Raw genomic sequence first — 27,184 nt, 5'->3', positions numbered from 1 at the left:
CAAAGTGTACTTGCACTCAATTCACCGGCCCCATCTCCTGTCTTTGGCTCCACACCCTACACTCTGTGACACTGGCCACTGAAACTATGTCCTTGAAGTACCTCAGATACCATGCTCTTCCTTCTGGAAAGCTCCATCCCAGGGTTTCCCCTGCAAAAATCCTACCCAACTAATTCAAAAGTACTCTGTGAAGCCATTTCCAACTCTGAGGTTGAATCAACAGCTCCCTCCTTTCGACTCCTACATACTCTTCTGTGTCGTTCCTTTAACGCACTTCCACATCTAACCAGCAGTGAGATCTGTCTACACCTGCTCCCCACCACTACCACCACATTCTAAACAATCTGAGGTCAGATACCTTATTTTACTCCATTGTGAACAGGGCCTCCCGAAGCACAATACTATTTAAATGGAGTAATGACCATAAAGCAAGGATTAGTGAGATATAGCTCATCTCCATTTATTCCAACATTATAGAATTTATGAGGACCTCAACATTTGCAGTTTTAATATAAACTTAAGTAAAAAGTTTTTAAAGTTTTAATATAAACTTAAGTAGTTTTTAATTTTTTTCAGTAATTAGTTACAGAACTACCTCTAGGCAGGCAAATATGTTCAGTGATTTCTTATTCCCAGACATTAAGTCTTATTGCTGATTTCAACCCCAAATTAACCCTTCCTGTACCAAAGGAAAGTAAGAGAAATACTTTTGACCTATAAAATTTGAGGATAAAGAGATAAAGCTTATATATACGTACATAATAAATATATATTACATGTATAATATATATACCTATTACATATACATATCATATAGATTTTACATATATGTAAAGTGTTCTCTAGTTTTGCTAATTTTCAGCTACAAGTCTTAGAGGAATAAGAATATTTCATACTTATTAAATTTTACTTGGGAATTGCTAAAATAGAACATGTTCCCCTATTTCCCTCCTAAATAATAAAAAACAAAACTATAAAATGTAATTTAGTCAATAAATGGAATTCAATGAAAGATTTAAATATTCTCACAATCCAGAGAAAATATATATATGCCAAAGAAAATCTGTTATCTATTTAAGTTAACTAAATACATATTTTTCAGTAAACCTACAGGTGTTAAGAAAATTTTAGCATGAAAGACTTTTCTGGGAAAATGTATCTTTAAGTTAGTTCAAAGGGCACAAAAATCAAGTTAACACATTTCTTAACAAACACAAGAATTCCAAAGGAACAAACAAGACAGGGGCTATTTTATTATTTTATTTTTTAAATATTTACTTTTGAGAAAGAGTGAGAGAGAGAGAGACAGAGCATGAGCGGCGGAAGGGAGACACAGAATCCAAAGCTGGCTCCAGGCTCCGAGCTGTCAGCACGAAGCCCCACGCGGGACTTGAACTTACAAACTGGGAGATCATGACCTGAGCTGAAGTCAGACACTTAACCTAACCCACTGAGCCACCCAGGGGCCCTGTGGGCAGGGGCTAACATATACACCTCTAACATATAACCCACCTCTAACATATACACACCACACATACAAAACCTACAACAAAGAGAAACTGAGTCATAATAAGGTAGCTGGGTCAATGACCTGATGACCATCAGAAGGAATGTCTCCTTTTACAAGAGATCTAGTTAAAACACAAATTAGCAACAAGTATATAAAAAGCTAAGACATTGTAGCTTTACGACAAATAAGGAAAGAAATGAGGCTTCAGAGCACCGCAAAAATTATTTCTGTGGCACTTAGACACTTATCAAGGAAGAATGCCAAATGCTGCGTGCTAGGAATCCTGCCCACTCCTTCACTGCTGTTGGGGAGGGAACCCTGGAGCTTTCCTCTCTCCAGAATATTCAGCTCCTGCTGGGCTAGCTCAGAAACCAGCCACAGACACCTGGTGTCCCCACATGAACATGCCCACATGCAGGACAGGGTAGGAACATCAGGATTTAAGAGGAGCCTGTTAGGGGCGCCTGGGTGGCTCAGTTGGTTAAGTGTCCTGACTCTTGATTTCAGCTCAGGTCATGATCTCACACTTTGTGAGTTCAAGCCTTGCATTTGGCTCCTCTGCCCTGACAGCGAGAAGTCTGCATGGGATTCTCTCTCTCCCACCTCTCTCTGCCCCTCCCCTGCTTGTGCAAGCTCTCTCTCTCTCAAAATAAGTAAACTTAAAAAAAAAAAAAACACTTTAAAAAAATAAATAAAAGAAGGCCTGCTGGGAATGCATACTGATCATGTCCTACACTTTCCCAGGGGGGAATTAAAAGGAACAGCAGGTTTGACGTGGACCTTTGCAACAAACATTCTGGCTTCCTTGCTGTTACAATCATTAAGATGGACAAGCAGTTATGTCGCCACTTACATCTCAGGTGGCCCCCAGTTCCTGCCTTCCACCGGGAGTATGCCTAAGATTGCCCTTTGTTTTGTAGCTCGTGAAATAACCCTGAACTACTAACTTCCACCACTTGTGGGCCACAGGGGCCACTGGAGATCAGTGGGACGGACCCATCATCAAAGAAGCCCACCAGGGTGCCATGTACTAGTACCAGGCACAGCCCTGCTTTGCCCACGTAACATTTCCCTCACCTGTGGCACTTCCCCAACTCCTAGAAGCATCCAGTCACGACACCGGCTCCCTCCAACATCACAAACTGTGACCAAAATGGGAAAAGGACACATCTTGTCAGCGCAGCCACCTTTCACAAATGCTTCCGCCAGCTGCTCACAGACGGCTCCCCCAGCGTGGTCCTCCTCACAGCTCTCCCAGCCCCTGGCCGGCCTCACACACCCAGGGAAGGCTCTGAAGGTTCTAAGGGGCCACTGAGTACACACAGTGGCACTCCTCGGCAGTAACCCGGCAAGACCATTCAGGTCTACAACAATTATTCCTGGAGAGGGACAGTTTCCAAAGGCAGCCAGCAGATTGCCTTCTGTGCGGTAGGCCTGGTTCCCCACAACAGCCACGTCAGGTAGGGGCCGCTGGAGACATCCGTGATGGACTAACCTTCGAGAGAACCCCCGAAAGCCCGGGTGCCTGTGGAGCCCAGGTGGGGGAAGGGTGGGAGGTGAGTCCCTACAGAGGGAAGGGAGGAGGGCAAGCAAGCTGTAGCCCCGGCCAGCCGTGAGAAAAGGTGTCACAGAGGCTTTGAGGCTGCTTGGGCTCTGCAAGCTGCCCCCTGGTCAGGTCCGCAGCTCGCATGGCCCGGCTCCCGCGGAGGCTGCACAGGCTAAGGGAATGCTGGGGGCTTGCTGCACGAGACTTTGCACGGAACTGCTCTCAAACTCCACCAACCTCCACAATCCTTACTGCTTTGCCTCCTGGCCTCTAGCAGGGAATGGAGCGTTCCTCCAAATGGCACTGACCGGCAAGCCACCTCCAGCATGCTGAGTCCCAGGTGAGAGATGCCCAATGAAGCACCCAGAGCTCAGCAGCAGAGCTCCCGAGGTCCCTCTTCCAGGCAGGCCAGAGCCGCAGCCCGTCACTGACTTCCCATGGCTCCTCCCCTGGAGGACAACTGATCAGACTTGCAAATGGTCCCTTCTGGTCAAAACCACGAGAGCAAAACGAACCCCACTCGCTGTGGTTCCAAGCCCCCAAAGCCCAATGAGGGGCAAACACCTGTATTTCTGTGCCATTTACCACTCACATTTGGCTTTTTCCATGCTTAAGCTCACCTTAACAAACAAAAGTGACCCGAAGCTGGCAGCGAGCTTCATTTCAGCTGGGAGAGACTGACATCACACTGAAGCCAAAAACCTGGCTGCTACCCTAGTGCTTTCAAAAACCGGTTCATCATTTTGCCCTATGTAGGTAGCTACTACTACATAAGTGTGGCTGAGGACTTAGGGTGTAACAAAGAACATTCTTAAATAATCTTTATCTTTCCATTTCCACACAGGTAAATGTTCTGTTTACCAGTTTGGACCCTTAAAATTACACCTAACCCTTCTGTTAAAGAAAAAAAATCATACACCAGAGTCCACTTTCATAAAGGCTAGAAACGTTCTTTAACATCTATCTATAACAAACAAAAAACAATGGAAAGGCTTTTTGCCTTGTGAAACTCAACAGACTTCTTGTGTGATTAAAGCAAAAAGCAAAAGCCCAACAGAATTTGGGATGGAGGACGAGAAATATCAAATATAATTTTAAGCAGCCTAAAAAACTTCTTTCATGTTTCATTTTTGCTTATTAAACCATTCGAAATATGACGAAGAGAAAACAGCTCTATGGTTCCCAAACCCCGGTCAGAAGACACCTCGAGGGCAACAGTTTCAATTTCACCTGGGGCGCTCGCTCAAAAACACTACTTTCCAAGCCCCACCCCCAGAGACTCTGACTCAGAAAATCCAGGGTGGGGCCCAGGAATCTGTAGCATTTCAAAGGACCCCAAACAGGGCAAAGCTAAATGTGAAAAACAATTACTAAGTAAACAGGGATTTTAATGCTCGTGTTTTGACTTAAACTAGTCTCGGTGTAATCCTTAAAATCACCGAGGCACGCTCACTGCCACAGTCCTGCAGCCCAGACCTCACCCGCTGTGGTCTAGAGTGAGGCCTGGTCATTTTTAAAGAGCATTCTGGGTAAATGTGGGAAACACTGGGTAAATGTGGGAAACACTAGGTGCTCGGCAGTTGAGAAAAACGGAGTTTCGAGTCACAGCTTTACAGAAACTGTGATCTTCGCGAAGACCCTTGCATCTCTACCCTCAAGAGCAGGAATTACTCACAACCAGAATTGCTCCCTGGCTTGCGGCAAGGCTGAAATGAGCCTGGGTGCCCTGAAGGTGAGTTAGAAGAAGGCAAGGCAGGAGGGCAGTGGATAAAGGAAGATCGGTGAATATAGCAGCACAGCACAAACTGTGATGAACTTTTCTTGGGGTAAATGATTTTATTAAAAAAGAAAAGCGGGGGGAGGAAGAGAAGAGAAAAGGGAAAAAAGATGGGAGTCTCTCTATGATAAGCAAAAGCAATTTAAGTGCCATGGGCACTGAGATCTATAAAACCTCTGACTCCTAGTTCTCCTGGTCTACGTTAGAAATACATATATATGGCAGCTCAGATAGAAACCTGCAACTAAAACTCTGGAAAGCACTTCAAAACTTCTTGCTTTTACTTGGGTTAATTTAACCATAAAAAATGATATAGATCTTAATTAAGAGGTTTGTAAAGTACTTGCGTTTGTCATTCTGTTGACATTCAAATGTAATCTCCTCTAAAAACTATTCTTAGGTATCAGCTAACTAAACCGAACTGTTGGTTTAGATTATTGTACTACCAGATAAGATAAAATTTGAGATAATAGACTAGAGAGCAAGCGCAACCCCCTAGCTTAGAATGAGTCTATATACTGCTTTAACACTTACCCCTGAGGATGTCGGTTGTGTTGTAGGGGAAGTGTTTTTGCTGCAGTCATCTGAGTTAGAAGAGGTGGAAGTTGGAGTCATAGGAACAGAATTATTGCTACTACCTGCAAATCAAAATTAACCTCATAAACACACACATACTCTGCTGTTCAAGTTAGCAGATGCTTTACAATCAAATAGCATTTTACTGTATTTACCAGAGCAAGCTTTTGACTTATTTATGTTCTTAGGTTTTCTTTTCCTGGTTTGAATTCCCTCTTTTTTCATAGCAAGCGGTCGAGGCACCTAAAAAAAATGTTCATATAGGCCTTAAGTTTAACATTATATGGAAGAAAACACAACTTTTAACTAAAGACTCAACATCGGTACTGAAAGCCCTCATTTATAAAAGAAGCTGGCATGAATTTCAGTCCAATTTTGATACATGCGCAACAGATTCCAACCTGGACAAAGGCTACACTTTCCCGATCAAATGCAGATTCCCTCAGAGAGAATGGGGTTATTTGCCAGGGAAAATTTATTCCCTCAACTCACTGTTTATTGTTTTAAACAGCTTCAATTACAGAGTAAAACCAAGAAGTACATATTTTTATTTCAAAGAGATCATGTGTTCTCTCCCTCCTACACATACAAGGTTAATTTCCTTTTTAAGATTAATGTGTTTATAATATTTTGTGCTATGCTTAAAATGAGTAACAGAACGTTGCTAACTATAACTATCAAATATATTATTGCTCCTTTGCATAAATGTACTTGCTGCATTCCCCAAATGTCAAAGATAGAGTTATTGTGCATTTCTAGTTGGTTCCATGCCTTTTTTTCCTCTGAATATACAGTTTTTTAAAAAGGTTACTACCATGTTGTCGACTCTAAAATGCACATTTTTCACATTTTAGTATTTCTAAAATTGGGATGTCTTACGATGGATGTATGTGACAGTTCAATTGGCAGTATTTTTTGTTTCTTACTAGTATATGAGATAATAGTTTATATTATAATTAATAACATCCTAAATTCAAAAACATGTACATAGGAAATCAGATTTTTCATTTTCATCCCCTCTCCTTGGCTGATTTTTTTCTTGACTAAAACCATGTACAAATAAGACCCTAAACACGTATACACATGAGCAGGATACGCGGCATACCCCATGGAGCTTCATGTAGAGTCCACAAGCATTGCACACAGGTTCGCCCTCAGCATTTCTGCGCCACAAAGTGGTGGTTGTGGTGTGGCAGTTGGCACAGGACAATCCAAGCCGCCGGGAGGAAGGCTAAAAAGTAGCACAAGACAGTAAGTGCACAGATATAAGTGATTTTATGTATATGCTACGTACATCCATGCAGCGTGTCCCTGTCATCAACAAGCATGTACTTTATTATAAATCAAAGGTCCCTGGGGAAAAGAATTTGAAGGGTAATTAGATTGACCTTTCTGGACCAAGAAACTGGAGTTTCAGGTGCAGTGCTCCATCCCATGTGTGTGTTTGGTTTGCTCCAGCATATTAGCGTAGATGATAGAATAACCAGAACGAAGTCACAATGTTGGCCAATAACTGTGCTCACTGTTGTCAGAGGTCTGAGATAGAAGTCATGAAATGCAATCACAAATCACAAATGCCTGCCAGTGTTCTTAAGTGGCTTTGTGCAGTCTCCACTTCACCTGGAAACTAGAGATAACCACTCTATTTCTCAGATAAATCCAGAGAAATAACCCAAAAACTTTAGAAGGGCCTATATACGTTATATTGATAGGAACGGATCTTGGAAAATGTACAATATTTTTATAAAGAAATATATTTTAATACATGTCTTATAATTATCACGGTTGACTGCTGAGCTTTTGTATTATTCATTTTACAAAGGATAAGCAAATTTGATGGCATTGTTTTAATGCTGGCATTACCTTACATACAGTGATAGGGATATATTTTCTTCACCCTATCAGTACGATACCCAACTTTTGTTCATACAAAGGATTAAATGGTATTATCAGAAAGGGCACTGTCATTCTGATTTCCATGTTCCCTTTATGTCTATAATATCTTTAAAGGGAATTCATCTCGTCTAAATTATTATGTGTAAGTTATAAAGAGATGATTTAAGCTAGTAAAAGTTACTCTCCAAAATGCCAAAATCTAAATTTGTTATTGAATTACCTAGAGAGGCAACTAAAAAACAGTGCCATGACTTCAGTAAACAAGCTGAGGAAAAATCCAAGGACCAAAATAAGTTGAAAGTTAACAGAATTTGGGAAGTTAGCTACATAGATTAATTTCACAAAGGAATAGTTTTAAAGAATGTATAACAAAAATATGAATTGAGGGTGTACTGGATATTCAGATGAAAGGACAGATTTTTCAAATCCTTTGCTGGCAAATTTAAAAGATAAAACTGAATTTTCCATTTACAATTCACATCCTATTGTATCACTTTCACATTATTCTTTATAGACAAGTCATAAAAACAAAGAGACACGGGTAGTAAGCCTCTTAGCGCTACAACATTTTTAAGAAGTCAGTGCTAAGAAAAAATAGATTTGACTTTTGGTTGAAATGAATATGCTTGGCTGACAGGCAAACTATTTGGGGAATTGCTTTGCTAAAACAATAAAAGCACAGAAAATCTTATGCATCGGGTTTTTTTTTTTTTCTTTTATGGTTAAAATAAAATAATTTCCTAGGAGAGCACTGCTTTCTCTGTGTAAATGTGAAATCATTAAACAAAGGACAAGAAGGTTCATTTTATAAACAGGTCATTTATGACAGTTTCCAGTGGAATTTGAAGCCAACGTGAAGTAAACTTGTTATCAGAATTTGCCATTATAACAAAGAACTTTATGACTGTCAACTGCAAATCATAAGTGAAGCCAGTCTCCATAAACATGTGAAATGAAGGTGAATGGGTTATAAAAGGTCCTTGTAACAAATGATCTCAGTTATATTCATCACTGACAAGGAATTCAAGTTACACCATAAATCTCTTATTTTGCAATATATTACAAGTTCAAATTCACAGTGATTGGTTCTGTACTGCTGGCTAAACAAACTTGGGTTCAACATTCTGAGAACTAAGCTAGATCCATCAAAACCATAAATAAGAAACTCACGAGAACTAATTGATGAACACGCCCTTCCATTGGTATCATTTATAACCCATTTACAAAGCACAATGGCTGACCTTGGTCACTGCCAAAACACCTGCCACACAGAAGGAAAACTAACAGATTCAGAGATGTTAAAAACTCTTTTCTGCTAACAGTTATTTTTACCAGTAAGTATGCAAAATGGCACAATCTAAATACGGATGTTACTATATCAAATTTAGAATGCAACTAGAACCCAAAAGGCTACTATTCTATCAGTATTTCCTTCAATCTCAAGAAAATGTCGTCTTGCTGAACTCAGCTAGTATTCAGCTCAGTGTGCCTTTCAAAAAAAAAAAAAAATCAGTTTCACTGTTCATACACGGAAACAGGGAACTTCCCTGGAATATTTTCTGACCACTACTTTTTCTTTTTTGAATATGATACGTAAGAAATGAAAACCATAGGGAGTCAGACGCTGAAGTTGAGGATGCCCTTTGAAGACGATTGTTAAGCTGCGGGAGGCTATATAACAAGTTTAAGGCACATACGCACGTTAAATTAACCTCAGCCACTTTATTTTAAATGCATTAAAAACAAAACAACCATAAAACTAATTGCTTCTCTTTAAGGTGTCAGACTTCCATTGTGATGCAATTTCACCCTAATCTATTTAACACAAACAACATGTGTAGCATTTGTTCCTGCTAATTAGAGTATAACAATTAAATAAATTACTTGGATACTTAAGACGTCTGGCATCTCACTGTAAAATATTTTACTTTAAAAGGTATTAAGAGCCTGAGTGCTTGGTTAAACAAATGTTAGCCTTACAGTGGGGCCTGTGAACATTTTCATTTATTCTCTCTAATCACTACGGCAGTAAATGCCCTCTCCTAAAACCACACCTAACAATAAGGGATTTTTCCCTGAAGAAAATCAGAATTCCCATAATTTAAAACATAGTTAAAAATGTGTTTGGATTGGTGAAAATCCCCAACTTGAGAAGAACATGACTGCATTTTTCTCTCAAGTTCTATGTAGTTTTCTGAACAGCCAGATTTCAAAATAACTAAGGTTACATTTTCATCAAACTCAAAAACAATCCAAAAGAGGGATGGAAATGGGGGCTAAAATCTGTCTCACTCCCAGAAGAGGTAGAAGGGACCCAAAGGTATAAGGAACAAAATCAAAGGAACCCAGGACGAGGCTGTGGAGAGTAAGGGAATGTGGATTTTGCGGTTGTCGTGTTCTATGGAGGGTGAGGGGGTATAAACCAGCACAGTTTTCCATAAAAAAATCCAAACCACACCAAAGAGTACACAGAGAAAAAGATCTTCATCTGACCTGGGTCGGTATACTCAGAGGTTACGGTCATGACCAATTTCTTGTGTCTCCCTCCAAAATATTCTAGGGCATTTACAAGTACATCTAGATTTATATAAATATTGACTTTTGTATATTTTGAAAATGGTAGCTCCCACCTTCCCCCTCCCCCTTTTATAGACATCATTTCCTAGGTGTAAATGTGGGGAAAGGCTGTCTTCGTTCCCCAGACGCTGGTTTCGGGACGACCTCCACTCGGGCGCGTGCGGGCGAGCGCTCAAGTGGCCGAGGAAGGAAGGGGACAGCTGGGTTCCCGCGCTCCAGCAGACCCTGGTGGCCCCGGGCCGCGCCGCACCTGTTCCCGCGGGGGGCGCCCGGGGCGAGCCGGAAGCGCCCGGGCTGCTGGAGGAGCGCCGCTCGGGGCCCGGCCGCAGGGGAGGGCGGCGCTCACACTCACCACGCGCTTCTGCGGCTTGATGAGGGGCCGGCTGAGGCCGTTCATCTTGCTGTAGAGGCCGCAGGCGTTGCACAGGTAGTGGCCGGTACCGTCCCGCCGCCATAGCGGCGTCTGGATGGAGCCGCAGTTCACGCACTCACGGCTTTCAGGCAGGTCCTCCAGCAGGTCTGCGACGAGAGCGGGGACAAGAGGCTGGGTGAGGTCGCGCTGCTCCCTGCCCTCCCCGGGCCTCCCCGGAAGACCCCCGGTACCCCTGGCCGCGTGCTGGCGACGCGCTGCCCGCCTCCCCGCCCGCGCCCTTCCCCACGGATCTTTCTGCTCCGCAGCCAAGCCAGGAGCCGGCTGTGGTCGCTATTGCTCTGGTTCAGCATTTGTACAATACTTCTGCAGCCCTGGGAGTGACCACTAAAACCCCAGGAAAGGAGCAGGAGGATATGGTGCTGAAGGAATCATCCTCCTTCTGTCTCCAAGGACCTCGGAATTGAGATGAGCTGTGGGGAAGTCACTTTGGGTCCCCTGACCCCTCCTTTTGGGCTGTTCCCAAGCGTTTCAAAACTGAAATCTATCTTAATTACAGTGTGCCACTTATCAAAACTGAGCAAGCCATACAATATCAACACGGATCACTGACCCCTGCAGCAACCCACAAATATCCTGGGACAGAGTAGGGCCCAAATAATTTTTTTATTTCTATAAATCCCAAGTCACTTTTATTTAAAGTATTTACTATATCTGCCCCCTTCCTTTTCTTAAAAAAAAAAAAATAGACAAGTGAATTGAGAAATACTGTTCTTGAGCACTTTATCGATTAGAAAGTGACTCAGGTCTCCTAAGGGGGAAAAAAGACACCAACATTAACACACAGAGATAAATGTTAAGTTTTATGTTCATGCCACAAGGACCGAACACTAAAACATTCTGACTTCCACGTGGGTCTAACTGCTTCTATCTGCAAAATTTCTACAAATGATTGCTATTTTACTGATTCAAACATTATTAAAACCATTTCAGTGCTAAATAAAACTGTTTCCTATTTTCCTACACTAAAACTTCAATTCATGCAATCTATCTAAATTGTGTTTATGTCATTTTGCTATTTGGGTGGTTTCTGGTGTTTACAACTAACCTAAACCTGTTCATAACCAAAAAAAAAAAAATCTTGAAAATAAATGGTTGTAGCATTTATTACATCTGCTTAAATTGATTATGAAAAAAATTGATTAACTATGAATGTATAAGCACGATCTAAAATGAGATAGGTACAAAAGACAAATAAAATAAGATAGGTACTTATTAATTAAATAAGTACTTTTAAAATAGACTGTAAAAAATAAAAATATCCTTCTGTTTAGGGTTATTTATAGAGGATTTAAATGTCCGAATTTGGCTTTCTTTAAGAAGCATTTCTGAATCAATTTTTAAAATAAATAAGCATTACATTTTAAAGTTTTATTTGAAGTTGTGTGCTAGCAAACCTTTCTATTCCTTCTCATTCCCAAGCAGTTTACAGCTTGTTTCTACCACTCTACTTGTAAAGATATTTAAATGTGTCTTTGGCATGAATAGTTTTTAATTCCATTAATACTATTTACCCTACAAAACAAGTCTCCTTCCTCCTCAAGAAATAAGTTTAAAAGAAACTAGCATCCTACATAACTGGAGTTCAAAGTTGTCATGGGGATACAGCAACTTACAACACATCACAAAGATTTATTCTTCTCTGCCCTAAAAGCCACTATTGACTACGGTAATCAGTAAAATGCTCAGGACTTCAAGGACACTGAAGTTAAACAAGGTATTTGTCTTAGTTGTTGACTTTAAAATGTTACCTATCAGAGACCCTCTCGATAGAGGAGTGGGGCATTCCCTGGAGAACCCAGCCCTATGCCTGGCCTCCTTCCCCAGGCTGGAAACAATAAAGACTCCCAGAAGACAGCGTGAACACTCCAGGTAAATCTCTTTAGTCATCTGAAAACCCAAAGACAAAACTTAAAGTCCACTTTGGATAAATAAAATTTCCAAAGTTTGTTTATTTTTAATGAAATCAAATCTACAGCTCCCATTTTCTCCCTACCGCTTACCCAGCAGCTACAATCCTTTGACTAAAAAAAGAAAACTTTTTTTTTTTAACAATTACAAAATCTTGATTGTGCTAGACATTCATTCATCAGTTTCTCCATCTACCCTCACCCCCACAATTCATTATCGTCTCCCAATACGATGACTTGGGATCCCCTGGGGAGAAAAAGGCTGTGGGGAGAGGGGCACAGCCAGTGAATGCCGTCGCAGGACCCTGAAAATAATGGAACACAATTCGGGAACTCAGGAGGGCGCTGGGCTCCAGGACTGTAGCGCTGTGAGGACTCCCCCCAGGACTCCCTACCACCTACTCACCATCAAAATCAGGGAGAGGTGTATGGAGCACGTTCCCAGAGGCCTCCACACTGTGTAGGTAGAGAGAGCTCAGCGCTAAGGTTTAGCCCTGCTGTCTGCCTAAATCTATTAAAGAGTGCCTTCAAAAATAGTCTGTTTAAAAAAAGAAAAAAATCGAAGCGGAGAGGCAGAGAATCTAGCTAGGAAGCTGGGAGGAGAGGTTTTGGAGGTCAAGGTTTCTCTAGCAAGAGAACACCTGTGAAGACAACCGAAATTAGAGGTCTTTTGCCTCCCCCAACCCCAGACTGGCTGATTCTCAGTAGCTTCCTGACTTAAAAGACTCTATGCAGAAGCTGGGTGTTCCCAAGCCCTTCCTAGTTTTGGGTTGTTGTTAGTGAAAGTTAGTGAAAGGATAAGCTAGGTTTAAAATGAAATTTGTAACTCGCCTACTATTGCACCTTACTGCCTCTGAAAAGCTTTTCTATACAAAATAAGTTTCTTTAAAACATCCAATGACTCCGATTATGACTTTTGGGCTACTTCTCTTTCTGTCCTGTGAAATGCTGGAAGACTAGGGGAAGAGGGGCATGGAGACTACACTAAGGTGTGTCAGGAGATAAGTAGAGCTGCAGGATCCAGCTCCCACTGCGTTGCCCCGACCCAACCCTACACACTCTTTTGGATTCCCTGCTGGATTCCCGACTGACAAAAGCCTCACCCTAACCACCACCCCCCTTCCCTTGCTTTGAAGATTCCTCACCTCCCAGTCTCTCAGCTCCAGCCAGGGAGCCAGCCAAGGGTTCCTGTGCCACAGAAAGGGTGACAGCGCTCTGTCTCAAGTCTATACTCAACAGGGCCCTCCCTACCCACTCTACACCGCAGTGAAGACAGTCTCCAGGGCCAGCTTCCCAGAGGAAAGCAGAGGGAATTTTGAGACCAGAGTCTTAGAAGAGGTAGAGAAAGAGAGGGAGGGCTTGTTACCAAATAATCCATTGCCCCCTCCCAGTGTTACCAGGAGGGCTATTCAAGTCAGATCCTTCACTTTCAGGCCACTGCCATTTCCAGTGTGTCTTTTGAGTACAAGGTTGGCAATTCCTCAGTTGATCCTAACTAAGTAGGGGCCCCAGAAGACTTGTCCCAAAACCGAGCACTGAGGCTCCCAGGAAAAGCCCAGACCTAGGGTGTGAGGACACCAGTTAGGATAATTGAAGCTGACATGCCTCCTGCCTCTTTGCCACCTCAGTGACTCCCACACCTCGCCTCAAACAAACAACAGCCCCCCCTACCCCAAAAAAAGTTTTGTCTTAGGAGTCTGTCAGTTTATCAAATGGGTTAAACACAAAGCGAGAGACCTGTAAAAGCACCACAAAGTACCCAGAACACTGCAGCAGCTGAGAACAGAAGCCAGAGTGGTCAGGCCAGGTTAACACAGTTCATAACCTCCTCTGCTTGAGCAGAAAACTTTTCAAAATGGGGTGTTTCCAGGTATTTTTACAACTGTGTTTTCCCAGTTCACCCAAAATTGCCCCCAGACATTGGAATGAAAGTATGGATGGCATGGAAAACTGGTGAAAAATCGGTAGGCTGAACTCTGGAGGAAAAACAGATGTGGGAGTGCCAGGATCCCTGGGTCCCAGCCTGGCAGGGGCAGACAGGGGCAGCAGCCCCAGACACCGCCGCCCAGGTGATGTCCAACCAAAGGGCCCCTCCACCAGCTTTCCCTCGGGATAGTCAGAAGGCTGACCAGCCCAGGTATCCCCCCTCTTTTCTCCCTCCCACTGAAGGGGAAGCCAACTTGGTCCTTAGGTCCTTTTCCACTGTGGGGCTCTTAAATACTCTCCTTGAGGAAAACACAGTTCCTCCCCTCTGGAGAGCTGAACTGCGTGAGACTGTGTTTTAGGAGAGGGTGAATCAAGAGCCCAACACTCCCCTAAACTTACCCACCCCAGTAGAGTCTCATTCTCCCATTTAGGCAAATTAGGGTCTGTGACAGATCTCAGGCCCTGTCAGTTCCTTCCCTGGCTTTTTTTCTCCAGTTGCCCACCCCATTCACTGTTAAAGTCCCTCGAGCTTCTCCAAGGCACTGAGATGAATACGCGCACCTTGTCTCCTTCGTGGAAAGGAAGTGAAACAATCCGCAAAATAGAAGCACCTCATCAACACTGCCAGACTCTGGGTGGCCCTGCCAAAGTTCTGCAAATCCGGCCTGGGGCCAGGCGGACCTCTAGGCACCCAGACAGAAGAGCTCTAAAAACAAGGCCCAAGTCAACCAGCTGCTCCACACCCCCCACAGGCCCCAGCGCTTCAGGCCCCCGGGCTGCGGCGCGCCTCTTACCTGCACTGGGGCCCCGCGGGACCGGGAGCGGGGCTCCGGCACGGCTCTGCAGGCTGTGCAGGACTGGGGTCTCGAAGGGTCCTGCGGGCCAGGCGGGAGTCAGCGGCGCACCCACGTAGGGCGAGTAGGGGTTCGGGTGGTGGTGATGGTGATGGTGGTAGGTCCCGTTCAGCGGCCGCGCGGCCGACAGCGAGCTGTACTGGTGCTCGCGGCCGCCCATGGCAGCCAAGCTGCCGCCGCCGCCGCCGCCCACGCCGCCAGCGCCACCGCCACCCGCCGCCGCGTAGCCCCCGGGGTCCCGCGCCGCGCCGTTGGCCACGGGCGGGCTGGGCGAGTAGGGGAAGCGCGCAGAGACGTGCGCTGCTGCCGAGCCGGCGCTGCCGGGCCCTGCGGCCCCACCGCCGGCCGCGCCGCCCGCGCTGCCGTACGGGGGGCTGTCGGCCGAGGCCTGAGGCCAGCCGGGGTGCGCGCCGGCGCCGCCCGCGTGGTTGGCGGGCCCGCTGCCCGCCCCCTGCAGGTACGGCAGGCCCGGTAGCATGGAGCCTACGCGGGTGGTGGGCACGTAGACTGGGGAGCTGGCCGCGGCCGCGGCCGCTGCGGCGGCGGCTGCCGAATGCACGAAGCCGCCGGGCGCGCCGTCGTAAGCGGCCGGCCCCTGGCTGGAGAGGGCGGCGAGGGTCTGGTACATCTCCTCGGGCTGCTCGGGGGCGAAGGGGCTCAGCTTGGCGCCGCGGCTGGACCACAGCAGCTTGCTGGCTGTCGCGGCCTGGTCGAGGTCAGTGAAGAGCAGTAGGTCCTCCCAGCTCGACAGGGCGCTCCCGGGGCCTGCGACCCCGGGCGCCGAAGGTCCGTGGGGAGCCCCGAAGGGATGCGAGGCGTATGGGCTGAGCAGCAGCGAGCGGGCCGGGGGTCCCGCCGCTGCCTCCGTATCGAGCTGAGGCGTCCTGCAGTTGCTGGCGCCGCCGGGGCCACGCTCCCCACCCCGGGAGCAGCAGGAGGAGGAAGAAGAGGAGATGGGGGACGGCGGCGTGGAGGGCTCCCGCGCTGGAAAGGCTCCGGAGTCGCTGGCGTCGGCAGCCGCGGCCCCGAAGCGCTTCGGCAGGCACCAGCCGCCGTCAGTCAAGGCCATCCACGGTCCGGCGCCTCTCCAAGCTAACTTCTAGTTCCTGAGGCGGGGTGAGGGGAGGCAGGGACGGGGGGAGAAATCAAAAAGGGTTACAAACGCGCAGGCCACACATCTCACTCCACTGCCTTTTCTAGCTAATGAGATTTCTCAAACATCCCGTTTCTGCCCTGGGCGCGGGGTTTGGGGAAGGAGAGGGGAACGGAGCCTGGGCAGTCTCCGCCGGGTCCTCCCAGGACCGGGATATCCGCCCTCCCTTGCCTGCACCACTTGGGTCCCCTCGTCCTCCCGCCCACCCTCTCCGCAGCATCCTTCATCTGCGGCGCGCTAGATCCCAGGGGTGACGAGAAGCCTGGCGGAGGTTTCCCTTCCGCCCCAAAGTGGTTCCCTCTCGGCCGATGACACACAAAAGAACTTTTAAAGTAGTTGTGCTGGTCGGCGCTGCCTTGTCCCGCCTCGCTACACGTGCCCCTAGCCCGGAATACCTCAGCGTGAGGTCTACCCGCGTGAAAATCGTTAGCTTAAGGAAGGCAACCTGTCCCCGAAAACGAAACCGCCGCGTTCTCCCACACTGGCTTTCCCAGAGCTTCCCCGACTACGCTTGATGGGACGCAGTGCGAGCTCCAGAGAGAAGCGCAATTCAGCCCAGGGAAGGTGGGGCGCCGGGGCGGAGACGACAGTCTCTGACCTTCCGGGCCCAGGCACTGCTGGCTGCCCGCGGGGCCCGAGTCTCACGCCCAACACTAGTCCCCGTGGCGCCGCACACCTTAGACACGGCTCGAGTTTGCACCACCAGCGCGTGCGCTCACGCCGGCTGAGCCACCCCCTCCCACCCTGTGGTCATCCCCAACCGCGGAAAGGCCAGACCGTTCCGGAATCGGACGTAGCGGGGTGGAGCGGAGCACAGAGGAGGGGGAAATGCAGGGTTGGGGGGGGTGCGTGTGAGACCGCCCCGGAGCCGAGGCCACCCCAAAGGGGAGAGCAGGAAGAAAGACGGGGAGACTCGGAGGGAGTGGGGAAGGGAGGCAAACTGCAGCCGGGAGGGCCTCCTCGGAGCTACTTTTCCAAATCGCTTCGTCTCATCGGAGATAACCATACTAACATTAATGCCCACACACAGACCCGGGCCAGATAGCAAGAAAGAAGTCTCTCTGCTCGCCTGACTGCCGGCTCCCGCCCCTTTGCGCCAGATAACTCGGAGATAAGGCTGTGCGCAGATAAGCGCTTCAGGGAGAGGAAGAGACAGCAGAAGTTGGTCCGCGGTGTCCCAGGAACCTGGGAGCCGCTACAGTCGGCCGCGACAGGAGAAGGAAGACACCCTCAGAGCCGACCGCGGCCCGCAGAGGGCCGGAGAGTCCGGGGCTGAAGGGCCCGTGACGGGTGGGGTGTAGGGAGAGGAAAGAGGGGAGCCCGAGCAAGAGAGGAAGCAGCCGAACCTCGGGTGCGCGCTGCGCATGGAGAACCGCCACCGCGGAGACCGCTCTTGAGCGCGGAGAGAGGCTGAGGGCGCCGGCAGGCAAGCGCGAGTCCGGGGTCTGCCCGGCGCTGCTGGTGAATAAAAAGGAGAGAGGAGGCGCCTCTTACTGCTCTGCCGGAAAACTGCAGCCTGCGCTCCTGATTGGACTCACCGAGCCTTAAACAAACAGCGCTCGCCGAAGGGTGCCAGGCTGTGGGTCGGAACTGCGCTGCGCGAGCAGCTGGGCGCTGGAGGTGAAGAGGAGGAGGAGGAGGAGGAGGGAGTGAGGGGAGGAGAGAAAAGAGGGTGGGGAGGGGACCGCGGGCGGCGGGGGGAGGGGAACGCGCCGCCAGGGCAGACAATGAGCGCCGCTCAGCCTGCGGTTGTGGGCCGAGCCCAGAGTACCTTCCCGGGAGTGGGGGCGAGCCCTTCGAGGGGGCGCAGAGCCCTGGGACGCCCGGGGAGGGGTGGAGGTGGAGGAACGCTTGACCTGGCTGGCGACCCACACCCATCCGGCGGCGCAGCACTTTCCTCCGCCCCTAGTTACACACGCACTCACGGGGGCGGGTGGGGGGAGCAGTGGCTGTGCAAAGCCCCGCGCTGCCACCGCGGCGGGAGGGATGCGCCAGCTTTCGGGTCAACGTGCCCCCCAGAATGAGGGGGAAAGTGCTTTGCTCTTCGGGCCTGCCCCGCTCTTCTGTCCACGTTAGAAGAGTTTTTGTTGTTCTGCAGCTGTATGGGACTGACCTTAAACTTTCCCCGACCTCTTCTCGAGACCCTGGGGCTCGGGTCGTGGTGGCCACCGGGGATCGAGGATCCAAATATATGGAAAAGAAGGAACTCCAGTGCCCAGCTTCTTATCTCTACCCTGCTTTTTAGAAACAGACCATAAATTCCTAGGAGGTTTCGGGAGTTCACGTCTGCACTCACCAGCTAACCTTTGGGAAAAACCTTTTGATTCGGGGTCCTGGTGTACTTAAAGGCTAGTCCCTGAAGGTGCGCGTGATGGAAAAAAGGGCTTCCACCCCAGTCGCGCCCCAAGATGCTCTCCAAGTTTTGGTGTCCCGTTTGCTCTGAGCTTATCCTGGAGAATTTCAGGTAAGTATTGGATAAGTCATTGGAAAGGGGGAGGGGGGCCAACTTCCCTGGACCCAGCGGGAAGTACCGCTTCCCCACCCCCACCCTCACATACACACCCCTTCTTCGCTCCCTCCAAACGGTTATCACAACTGTGTACAAACTGATACGGTCCTGAGCCGGCAAAGGGACTGGAAATGAACGTCGCAGGGTTATCAGCGCCGATCTGTCAGCAGCGAGGCGCGCGGCCGCAGGTTGGTCCGCAGGAGCTGTGATATATGTCTCGCTCCCTTTAGCGCACAAAAACATTTCTTCCGACAGACGTGACCCCAGAAGGCCGCGGAGAGAGAATTTTAACTAGGGCAGGAGGAGTTGCTTTGTGAGAATGGATTTTACAATTTTTTTTCCAGGTAAATCGAAGTAAATGATTTTCTAAAGGTCAGTCTCCCTGAAAGCATTTGGGCTCTCTCTCGCTCTCGCTCTCTCTCTCTCTCTCTTTTTAATATTGTGTTTTTCCAGTTGGAAAAGGAAGACAAGACTAAGAGAGTTGAACCGGGGTAGGTAGGGACATTGTAAAATATGGTTTAGAGAAATCGTGAGACTGAGTCGCTGAAAGTATGTTTCCTCACTATAATAGTGAGCTGTGAACCTGTGTATTGTAGGGAGAGAAGGGGACAGACCCTGGCAATGAGGGGGAGGAGGTCGCCGAATCGAGGAAGTCGAAGAGAGTTCTTTTTTTAATTTTTTTTCCGTTCTTCGTTGTAAATTGCTGCTAAACACTTCTGACTTTTAAATTGCTGCTAAGACGGTCCATAAACCGTTCTCATCCAATTTAGTCACTTTTATTACATTCCTCTTTGCTTCCCCCAATCACTGTGGCGGTTCCCAGTTTCAATGTGGCCACAATCGGAACCAGTGAAGGTAGAAAACTCTGGAACAGAGATCGGCGACCGGAGCAGGATTCAGGGGCTTTAAATTTTAACCTGAGTTCGATCGAATGGGACTGGCAGAAGAGCTGACCTGGCGTCCGCCTGCCACTTAACTCCGACCAGGGCTGAAAGCTACTTTCTTTTGGGTTTTTCATGAGTTTCCGACCAAGTTTTTAACAGACTCAGTTTTTTCAGAAGCTCATTTGTAAGCAGTTACAGAAACGTTGTGGACATTTGATTTTCTTCGGGGCCAACTGTTGTCAAGTGCTTCTCAGTTTTACCCTTAAAAGCAAAGGGTTTTTTTTTTTTTTTTTCTTAATTCATATCTCAGTGAGGTGATTTCTAATGCGGACGAGTTTTTAAAAATCCTCTGGCTAATTAGATTCCAGGATGTGAATGGCCTCCAAGCCTGAGCCCTGAGAAGACCCAGACCCGAACCTGATTCCTGTTGTGTGTGTTTCTTTATATTAGGAAGTATGAAGGTGTCTGAATTTCCTTGGACAATAGCTAAGCCCCCAGGGACGTGCTTTCCCCGCAGCTCCGCAGCAGCTGTACGAGGGTGCCCCGGCCCTGACACCGCTGGGACAGAGGTGAGCAGCGGTACAGACCGTGACCGACCCCACAACGTGCGGTTTCAAAGGGCTCGAGAAGGCGCCCGGGATTTTACCTTCCAGATTCCCAATCTCTTTTTAACATTGCCTAAAACAAGGGTGGGCAGTTGCAATTTGCTCCTTTGCACGGTCACAATTTTTTTTAGACTGGTTTTCCAACTAAAGGAGACAAGGGGTAGTAAAATGGTTTTTCTTTTTTTTTTTCTTTTCAGTTCGCTTAAAAATAAAACAAAACCGTTTAACCCGTAGAGTTTATCCAGACAACAAGCTAAGGCTGCCTGACCCATCCAGTTTACCATTTCCCCAATGCATTGGATTTGGCCCTGGGGAAAACACCCCCGGAAGTAGTGGCACATTTTCAAAGCCACCCCTAAGGGACCCTGGGTCCCGCGCTTCCTTTGAGCACACCAGCTAGTCCAGAAAGGAGGGCAGAATAGGGATGCGGAGGGAAGAAGTGCACCCCAAACTAGGGAGGAACCCGAGAGCTGGAGAAGTCCCCCATAATTCCCCAGTGAATAGGCTGCTAGAAGTTCTATTCTCTTCGCGGTTTTTTCTTTATCTTTTTCCTTTCCTTTTTCTTCCGTCTGACTCCTTTTTGAGGAGATTTACTAAACTGAAACGAAATTATTTCTCCCTGGACTATTTAGACTCGAGGAGGGGCCCCTCTCGAGTGAGCCTTCCGTCCTCAAGCCGCCCTCCTCGCCCTCGGAGAGGTGCTGGCTCCGAAATGCGACCTGTCCCCAGGGCTGATTTATTTGGGCTGCGCCACACTACTATTTGCGATTCGAATCCAGCCGGAATCCGGCAGCCAATTGGGCAGGGGGCGGAGGCTTTGCTGCCAAATGCGAAGGGGTGTCTGGGAACCCAGTGGTGCTCTGTTTCCAGAGGAGCGCGAGACCCGGGTGAGGACCCGAGAAACGACACGCCTTTACCCGCCCCCCGAAACCTTAAGCTCAATAAGTTGTCAGTTCACAAAGCTCCCGGCTGCTCCAGCGAGGTTTCGGAAAGAAAGAATACAATTTCTGATTTAAAACGTAGTTTTAACTTGAGAGTTTTAAAAAAGATCTCTGGGGCCTTGTCGCCGTTACCGTATTTCTTGCTGTCCCTGGGACGCTTTTGACGAAGGACACGGGTCTCCCCGGTGCCCCCACCCCAGCCAGCATCCTGCCCCAATAGTCGGGTTGGGGCGGCCTGTCCCCCGGACTCAGCGGCTGCCAATCCAATGCAAGCGCGTCCAGAGAGTCCAGGCGGTGTTTGGGGTGGGGGAGGGTGGGTTTGGGTGGGAGAGGGCGGGTTGTCTCTCTCTCTCTTTTTTCTTTAATTCTCGGTAGCCCAAAAACACTCTTTAGGAAAGTCAGGTGGTGGCGGCGGGAGCTCGAGAACTGCGCAGCCTAGAAAGCCGGGTCGCCCCCACCCCCCCCCCCCCCGCCCGGCTCCCCGCCCCCTCGCCCCGCTGGTCACCAGGAGTTGGGAACTTGCCGCGGCAACGCCGGGCCAGGGCGGTCGGCACCGAGTCCCGGCGCGCGCGCGGCTGCTGCAGGCCCGGCCCGGCGGCCCCTCGCCCCGCAGCCCCGGGCCGCCCCCCGCGCACCGCCCCGGGCCGCCAGCGCGGCGCGGAGAGGTCACCGCGGTGGCATTCCTCCCCGCGCGCTGTTTACGTGACTTAATGTACTTCATACGCCGCGGGTAAGTTAGGGCCGCGATAAGCGGGCGACCAGAGAAGGGTCGCTGTAAAAGCCCCACGCTGGGCGCCTCCTAGCCCTCCCCTCATCCATTAACCTTTTTACTTTCTTCTTCCCTCTCTCTTTTAAAGCTTGTTATCTAGGCCACCCATGACCGACGAAAGATCTTCCCTCCCGGCTTCTCCCAAGGCCGCTTTAACCCAAATAAATTTGGCTATTAAGGGCCAAGATGCCTGACAAAAGATCGAAAGGTGTCTATCCGTGATCGCTTAAAGAAGCGGAGGAAAAGCTTGTGGCTCTCTGATCCCGATAAAGACATTCCACCCGGCGCCGGCCTCCCTTCCCGCGGCCTGGCTGCGCCCTGACACCCTGAGATCGCGGCCTCACTGGCGCACACCTCCACGGGCCCGGCGGGACCTGTGTCCGCTGCACCGGGAATGTGGAGGTCCCCAGGCTGCCTGGGTCCCGGGGTCCGTGGAACTGCAGGCCGGACGGAGCTGGGCTCCCAAAACAGACACCCTGCACTTGCCAGAAAAACTAAACCGAGCTCACTGGGGCCTGAATTACCGTCCCGTTTTGATTATTTTCTGATGTTGAATAATTCTACCTTCCCACCCCCCACTCCCTGGGGTTTTGCCGAGGGGCGATGTTATTCCATATCTCTGGTTGTCTGGAGCAGCCCTTCTTTGGAACCCCGGTCAGAACCGATGGGTGGAACTGGACAGCTGAATTAGACTGAGGCCAATGCGGCGGGTGTGGACTCGCAAATGAAGAGCGTGCAGGTGGGAGGCAGAGGTCCAATCCCTCGGTCATCCCCAGGTTGGGTTTGGTTATGAAATGTGGTGTTTATTATCATTATTAATTACTATTGGCATAACTACACAAAGCCTAGGGCTGCCAGCTGGGCCGAGGCCCTGCCCCTGGGGTGATCCTTTTCACTAAAGCGAGGCAGGACTATCCACTTTGCTGATCCAGGACTGAAGAGGGGGCTTGGGGAGTCAGGTGCCACGGTTTGGAGGTCTCTGCCCTGAGTCGTTTCTTCTTCCCTTAAGTAGATGTAGCATTCCCCCGGACTGTAGTCTCACCTAAGCCTTTTCTGCCACTTTGCAACATGGGTAGTTAAGAACCTTCAGGGGTGGCAGGTTAGAGAGACAGCGCTGGCTTCCCTGCAACGGGGATTCATTCCTCTTAGATCTTCTGCTGTCCCCTTCTGTTCTATGGTGAAGCTGGAGACAGGACTCTGAATTCCAAAAGCAATCTAACATCTTCGGTTTCTGTCTGTCACCTCATGCTGGGTCCCGGAAGTTAAAGATGACTCCCTTTTCTCAATGCCTTCCTCCAAATAAGGTGAACTCCAAAGCCATCCACCTCATCTAATGCTTCCCCCTCATCCAGCCACCCCTCCGGGGTGGGGGGTGGGGGGGGATAGGAAAAACCAGAGCATCAGAAGGAAAGGGATCATTTCTGCTCCCCCAAAGGTGAAAGAGACAGAAATTTCCAACACACTAGACATGAAAGACCTGAATTTTGCTGGTATCACTAGATGTGCAGATAATGCCAATTCTAGGGTCAGAGTCCAGATGCCACCGCCCCAGAGCTGTCTCAGCTCAGAGACCTTTCTGTTTCTCTTTTCTTGGTTGGGGGGAGGGGGTAATGTTGCTAAGAGGGAGCAGAAAAGGAGGTGATAAGCTTTTGGAGATTTGCTAAGTAACTAATGCTCCTCCTTGAGTCAATTAAAGGGGAGAGAAATGCCCCCAAAATAAAAAATTACTGCATTTGCCACCCAGAACTATGACCTCTGCATTCAGTTATGTTGCAAATATGCAGAGAATCAGGACCGAGAGTTGTCTACCCATATGCAGCCCTCCAGTTTCCTGCGCTTGCCCAACAACACTACTGAGTGTATATACTGCACAAAGAGAACTAGAAGAGTTAGCTCCTAGTTTTGAAGTGTTTACAGTCTAGAAGTTTGGGACTTCTGTGGAGCCGGCTAGGCAAAGTACCACAGACAGTTTCAAAGATGGAGGGAGGTGTTTGAGCCTTTCCCTAGAAGAGTTTACCCAGGCTCATATTGTCTTCTAGGCTTCACGGCGAGTTTGTAAAGAACTGAGTCACTCTGGCTCACAGACTAAGAGAATTGCCTGGGTTGGAATCTTGATTCTGCCACTTTCTAACTGTGTGACCAGGACAAATTGCCTAACCTCTCTGTGCCTCAGTTTTCTCATCTGTAACATGAGGATGATAAAAGTAACTCCCTGACAGGATTGTTTAAGGGGATTAAAAGATTTCTTTTTTTTTTTTAATTTTTTTTTTAATGTTTATTTTTGACACAGAGAGAGAGACAGGGCATGAGTGGGGGGAGGGGCAGAGAGAGAGGAAGACACAGAATCTGAAACAGGCTCCAGGCTCTGAGCTGTCAGCACAGAGCCCGACGCGGGGCTCGAACTCACAGACCGCGAGATCATGACCTGACCCAAAGTCGGACGCTCAACCGACTGAGCCACCCAGGTGCCCCAAAGATTTCTTAAATGGAAAGTGCTAAGAGTACCTGGCACATAGTAAGCACTATGTTAAGTGTGAACTATTATTACCAATATCTATATTGTAATAGACTCACATATACTACACCGAATTTCAATTTCTTGTGTGACCCAGCTGTTCCCTGGAGCGAATTAATTTCCAAGAAAGAACTTCTTTCAGCACCCATTCAACTTTGAGTCTTGCCATTCATTAGAGGCCTCAGGCTTTTTCTAGGTACCAGCACTGAGGATTTTATTTATTGCATTATGGTAGGAAAGTGTAGGATGAGACAAACATAGTTCTTTACTTGCTTTTGGTTCCTTTGAAGAAGAAACGTTCCTTGTTGTTCTCCCTTGCAAATCCCAGCAGCAGACTCCAGCTCTTCTCCAGGATGAAGATAGTAATCTTGAGGCTCATCCCTTGAGAAAAGTATCCTGGTCGGCAACAGCACACCCCCCCTCTCCCCCCTTCTTTCTGGCAGCAGATAGGAGTGAGTTAACAGATGGGGCCATGAAGGAGGGGAACCTGTGGACTGGCATTAGATAAAAGGGTTGGGGGGACTAATTAAATTGACCTGGTCATCTGACTAGGTCACCTCACACTTTTCACCTTTAAGTTTGGTATCACTGTTTATGCAGGAGACTTATTTACAGTCATATTTTGTTAAGGAATAGAATATTAAAGATCACTCATAAGCTATGGAACACATTATTGATAGAGGAAAATCTAGGCCATTTCAGACATTTTTCAACTAATTTTCTTTCTGTTGTTGTTGGGGTTTTTCCCCCATATAGCACCCCATCTTCTAAAACAAGATCTAAACTTCAATAATGAAAACTTAAAGAGAGAATCCATGGGACAAAACAAAGAGCACCGTTCTCTAGATAAAGTGACATAGAAAGAGATTTGTTTTTCAGAAGGCACAGTCTGGAGGGAACATAAAAGTCTCCTCCTGCCTGCAGGTTTTCAGTGGCATTTGTGCCCAGAGCCTGTTTTTCTCTTGTCTCTGACAGTCCTGATCTTCTCTACATTTGATTTACCGAGTGCTGTCATTTCTCTGCTCTTTACTTTCACAATCACACATTCAAACCTGATAAAGTTCAAGACCCTGAATACTTGCAGCTTTCCCAGATTTACAGTCCTCCTGCCCCCCACCCCGGCCAGCAGCCCTGAAGCTGATTGAATCCTCATGGACAGAAGCCTTGGGGGATCAGCAGAGAGCCAGCCAGTCCAAGAGTGCTGGGTCCATGGAGTCGATAGCCCCCATGCCAGCTCCGTTAGCCAAAGCAAACTTTGGTGGCTTCCTTCCTGGAGAAAATGATGGTCAACATTCTCTCATGTTAGTTTCAACTTCCGGTTTGTAACCTGCCCACTGGCAGGTACAGGAACTGTAACTTGCAAAATTTTAAATTGGTGAGAATTGGATGCAAAATCATGGTGAGCTTGCATCAGTGCCTGATTTGCCTGGAACTACTAAACAGCTTTGTGATCAAGGGCAAGCCACTTAACCTCTCAGTGCCTCAGTTGCTCCATCCATAAAATGGTAGAAATATTACTTTCCACAAACATTAATCACAAACTAATGACTTGAGCCCTCCTCCCTGCGTGTAGCTCTGTCAGGGCCCCAGGAAAGACTGCTAGCATATGTCTGATCTGGCTCTTTGGATTCTGTCAGGTTAAATACAAACCTACAAGTTAATCTAAATACTATACCAATGGGCTAAACAAAAGGAATGATTCATCTCCAAAGACTGAACAGTTAACTCAGGCTCAAGTTTGCAAACCACTGAAATGCCTGGATGGAAGATGCTATCTAAATAACCTATTCTTTGTCTATAAGTGTATAATAAGTAACTTTAAATCACAGGATACTGATGAAAAGCAACTACTGATGATGAATATTCTTATTTCCCATATGGTTACTGTATGGGGACTTCACATTTACTAAATAATTATTTGTACATGATTTAATATTTTTAAATGTCTTGAACTCTCAGAAGTTTCTGAGTAAGGTAAACATTTTAGGCAGCAGTGGTTTAAGTAGGTCTTTAAAAAAAAATCACTGTTTCAAATCCATGAACTAAAAAAGGTGTGATTTTTTTTTCCTTTTAAAATTCATATTCTAAAGAAAGCTAAACTGTCATACTATTTAAAGGGAAAATTGTGTTCACCTGTTAAGGAAGGAAGCAGAATTGTTCCTTACCTTCTTCAGAAGTTCCCCACCCCCCACCCCAATCTGTCAGGAGACATCCATTAGAATATATTACAGTGTTGTTTTTTCTGGACCATAATAATATTCACCTCTACAGAGGTGAATAAAAATAGCAACTTGACTTAATGGATATCAAATAACTTTCTGGATACTCCTAAACCAGATTACTGCTCTGTTTATAATACCACAAATTAAAGGCACGCAATTATCCAACAAAAACAGTGTGAATATTACACCATTTTTAAAGGCTGACTACCACAGAGCTGGTGCCCAGCCGACTCCAGCCAAAAACCACAGTGTGGATCCACAAATAAAGCTGTCAACCTTTGCATTTCAAAGGCATCTTTCTGTAAAGAGCTCGGCCTGTTCTGAGCAGCAGTGAAAAAGCCTTGGTGAATAGGAAAGAGCCTACCCAGTGGCTGAGCTGGTGGGCAGCACAGAATATATCCTCACTTTAGCACTGTGGCCAGACTAAGCACACACGTGGAGGTTGAGAGTGTGGAGCTCTGGGTTCAGATCCCAGCTCTGCAGCTTGCTCTCTGGTTGTGTGTCCTCAAGCAAGTTTTTAAATATCTCTACCTTGCATTTTTCTTATCTGTAAAAAGGGGGTGGTAGTAACAGTAGCCATCCCC

At 47.8% G+C, this 27,184-nt stretch overlaps 1 protein-coding gene across 3 annotated transcripts in view; it reads right to left on the bottom strand.

Moving 5' to 3' along the window:
- GATA6 (GATA binding protein 6) overlaps positions 1-17,758 on the bottom strand; it is a 32,321-nt gene extending 14,563 nt beyond the window's left edge. For 2 of the 3 annotated variants that reach the window (XM_042910525.1, XM_042910527.1), the window contains exons 1-6: positions 17,502-17,758; positions 14,943-16,108; positions 10,235-10,401; positions 6,515-6,640; positions 5,565-5,652; positions 5,368-5,471 (exon numbers count right to left, since the gene is read on the bottom strand). In XM_042910525.1, coding sequence (XP_042766459.1) covers positions 5,368-5,471; positions 5,565-5,652; positions 6,515-6,640; positions 10,235-10,401; positions 14,943-16,071 — 1,614 coding nt within the window. In that variant the 5' untranslated portion in view covers positions 16,072-16,108; positions 17,502-17,758. Of the gene's footprint in view, positions 1-5,367; positions 5,472-5,564; positions 5,653-6,514; positions 6,641-10,234; positions 10,402-14,942; positions 16,704-17,501 lie in introns of those variants that run through there. The other variant, XM_042910526.1, reaches the window with a different exon arrangement.
- Positions 17,759-27,184: the final 9,426 nt, after the last annotated feature.

Source organism: Panthera leo, chromosome D3 (assembly GCF_018350215.1).
Source record: "Panthera leo isolate Ple1 chromosome D3, P.leo_Ple1_pat1.1, whole genome shotgun sequence".
Classification (NCBI taxonomy): domain Eukaryota; kingdom Metazoa; phylum Chordata; class Mammalia; order Carnivora; family Felidae; genus Panthera; species Panthera leo.
Note: the sequence above shows the minus strand (reverse complement) of the source record. Positions and strands in the feature narration are given on the sequence as shown.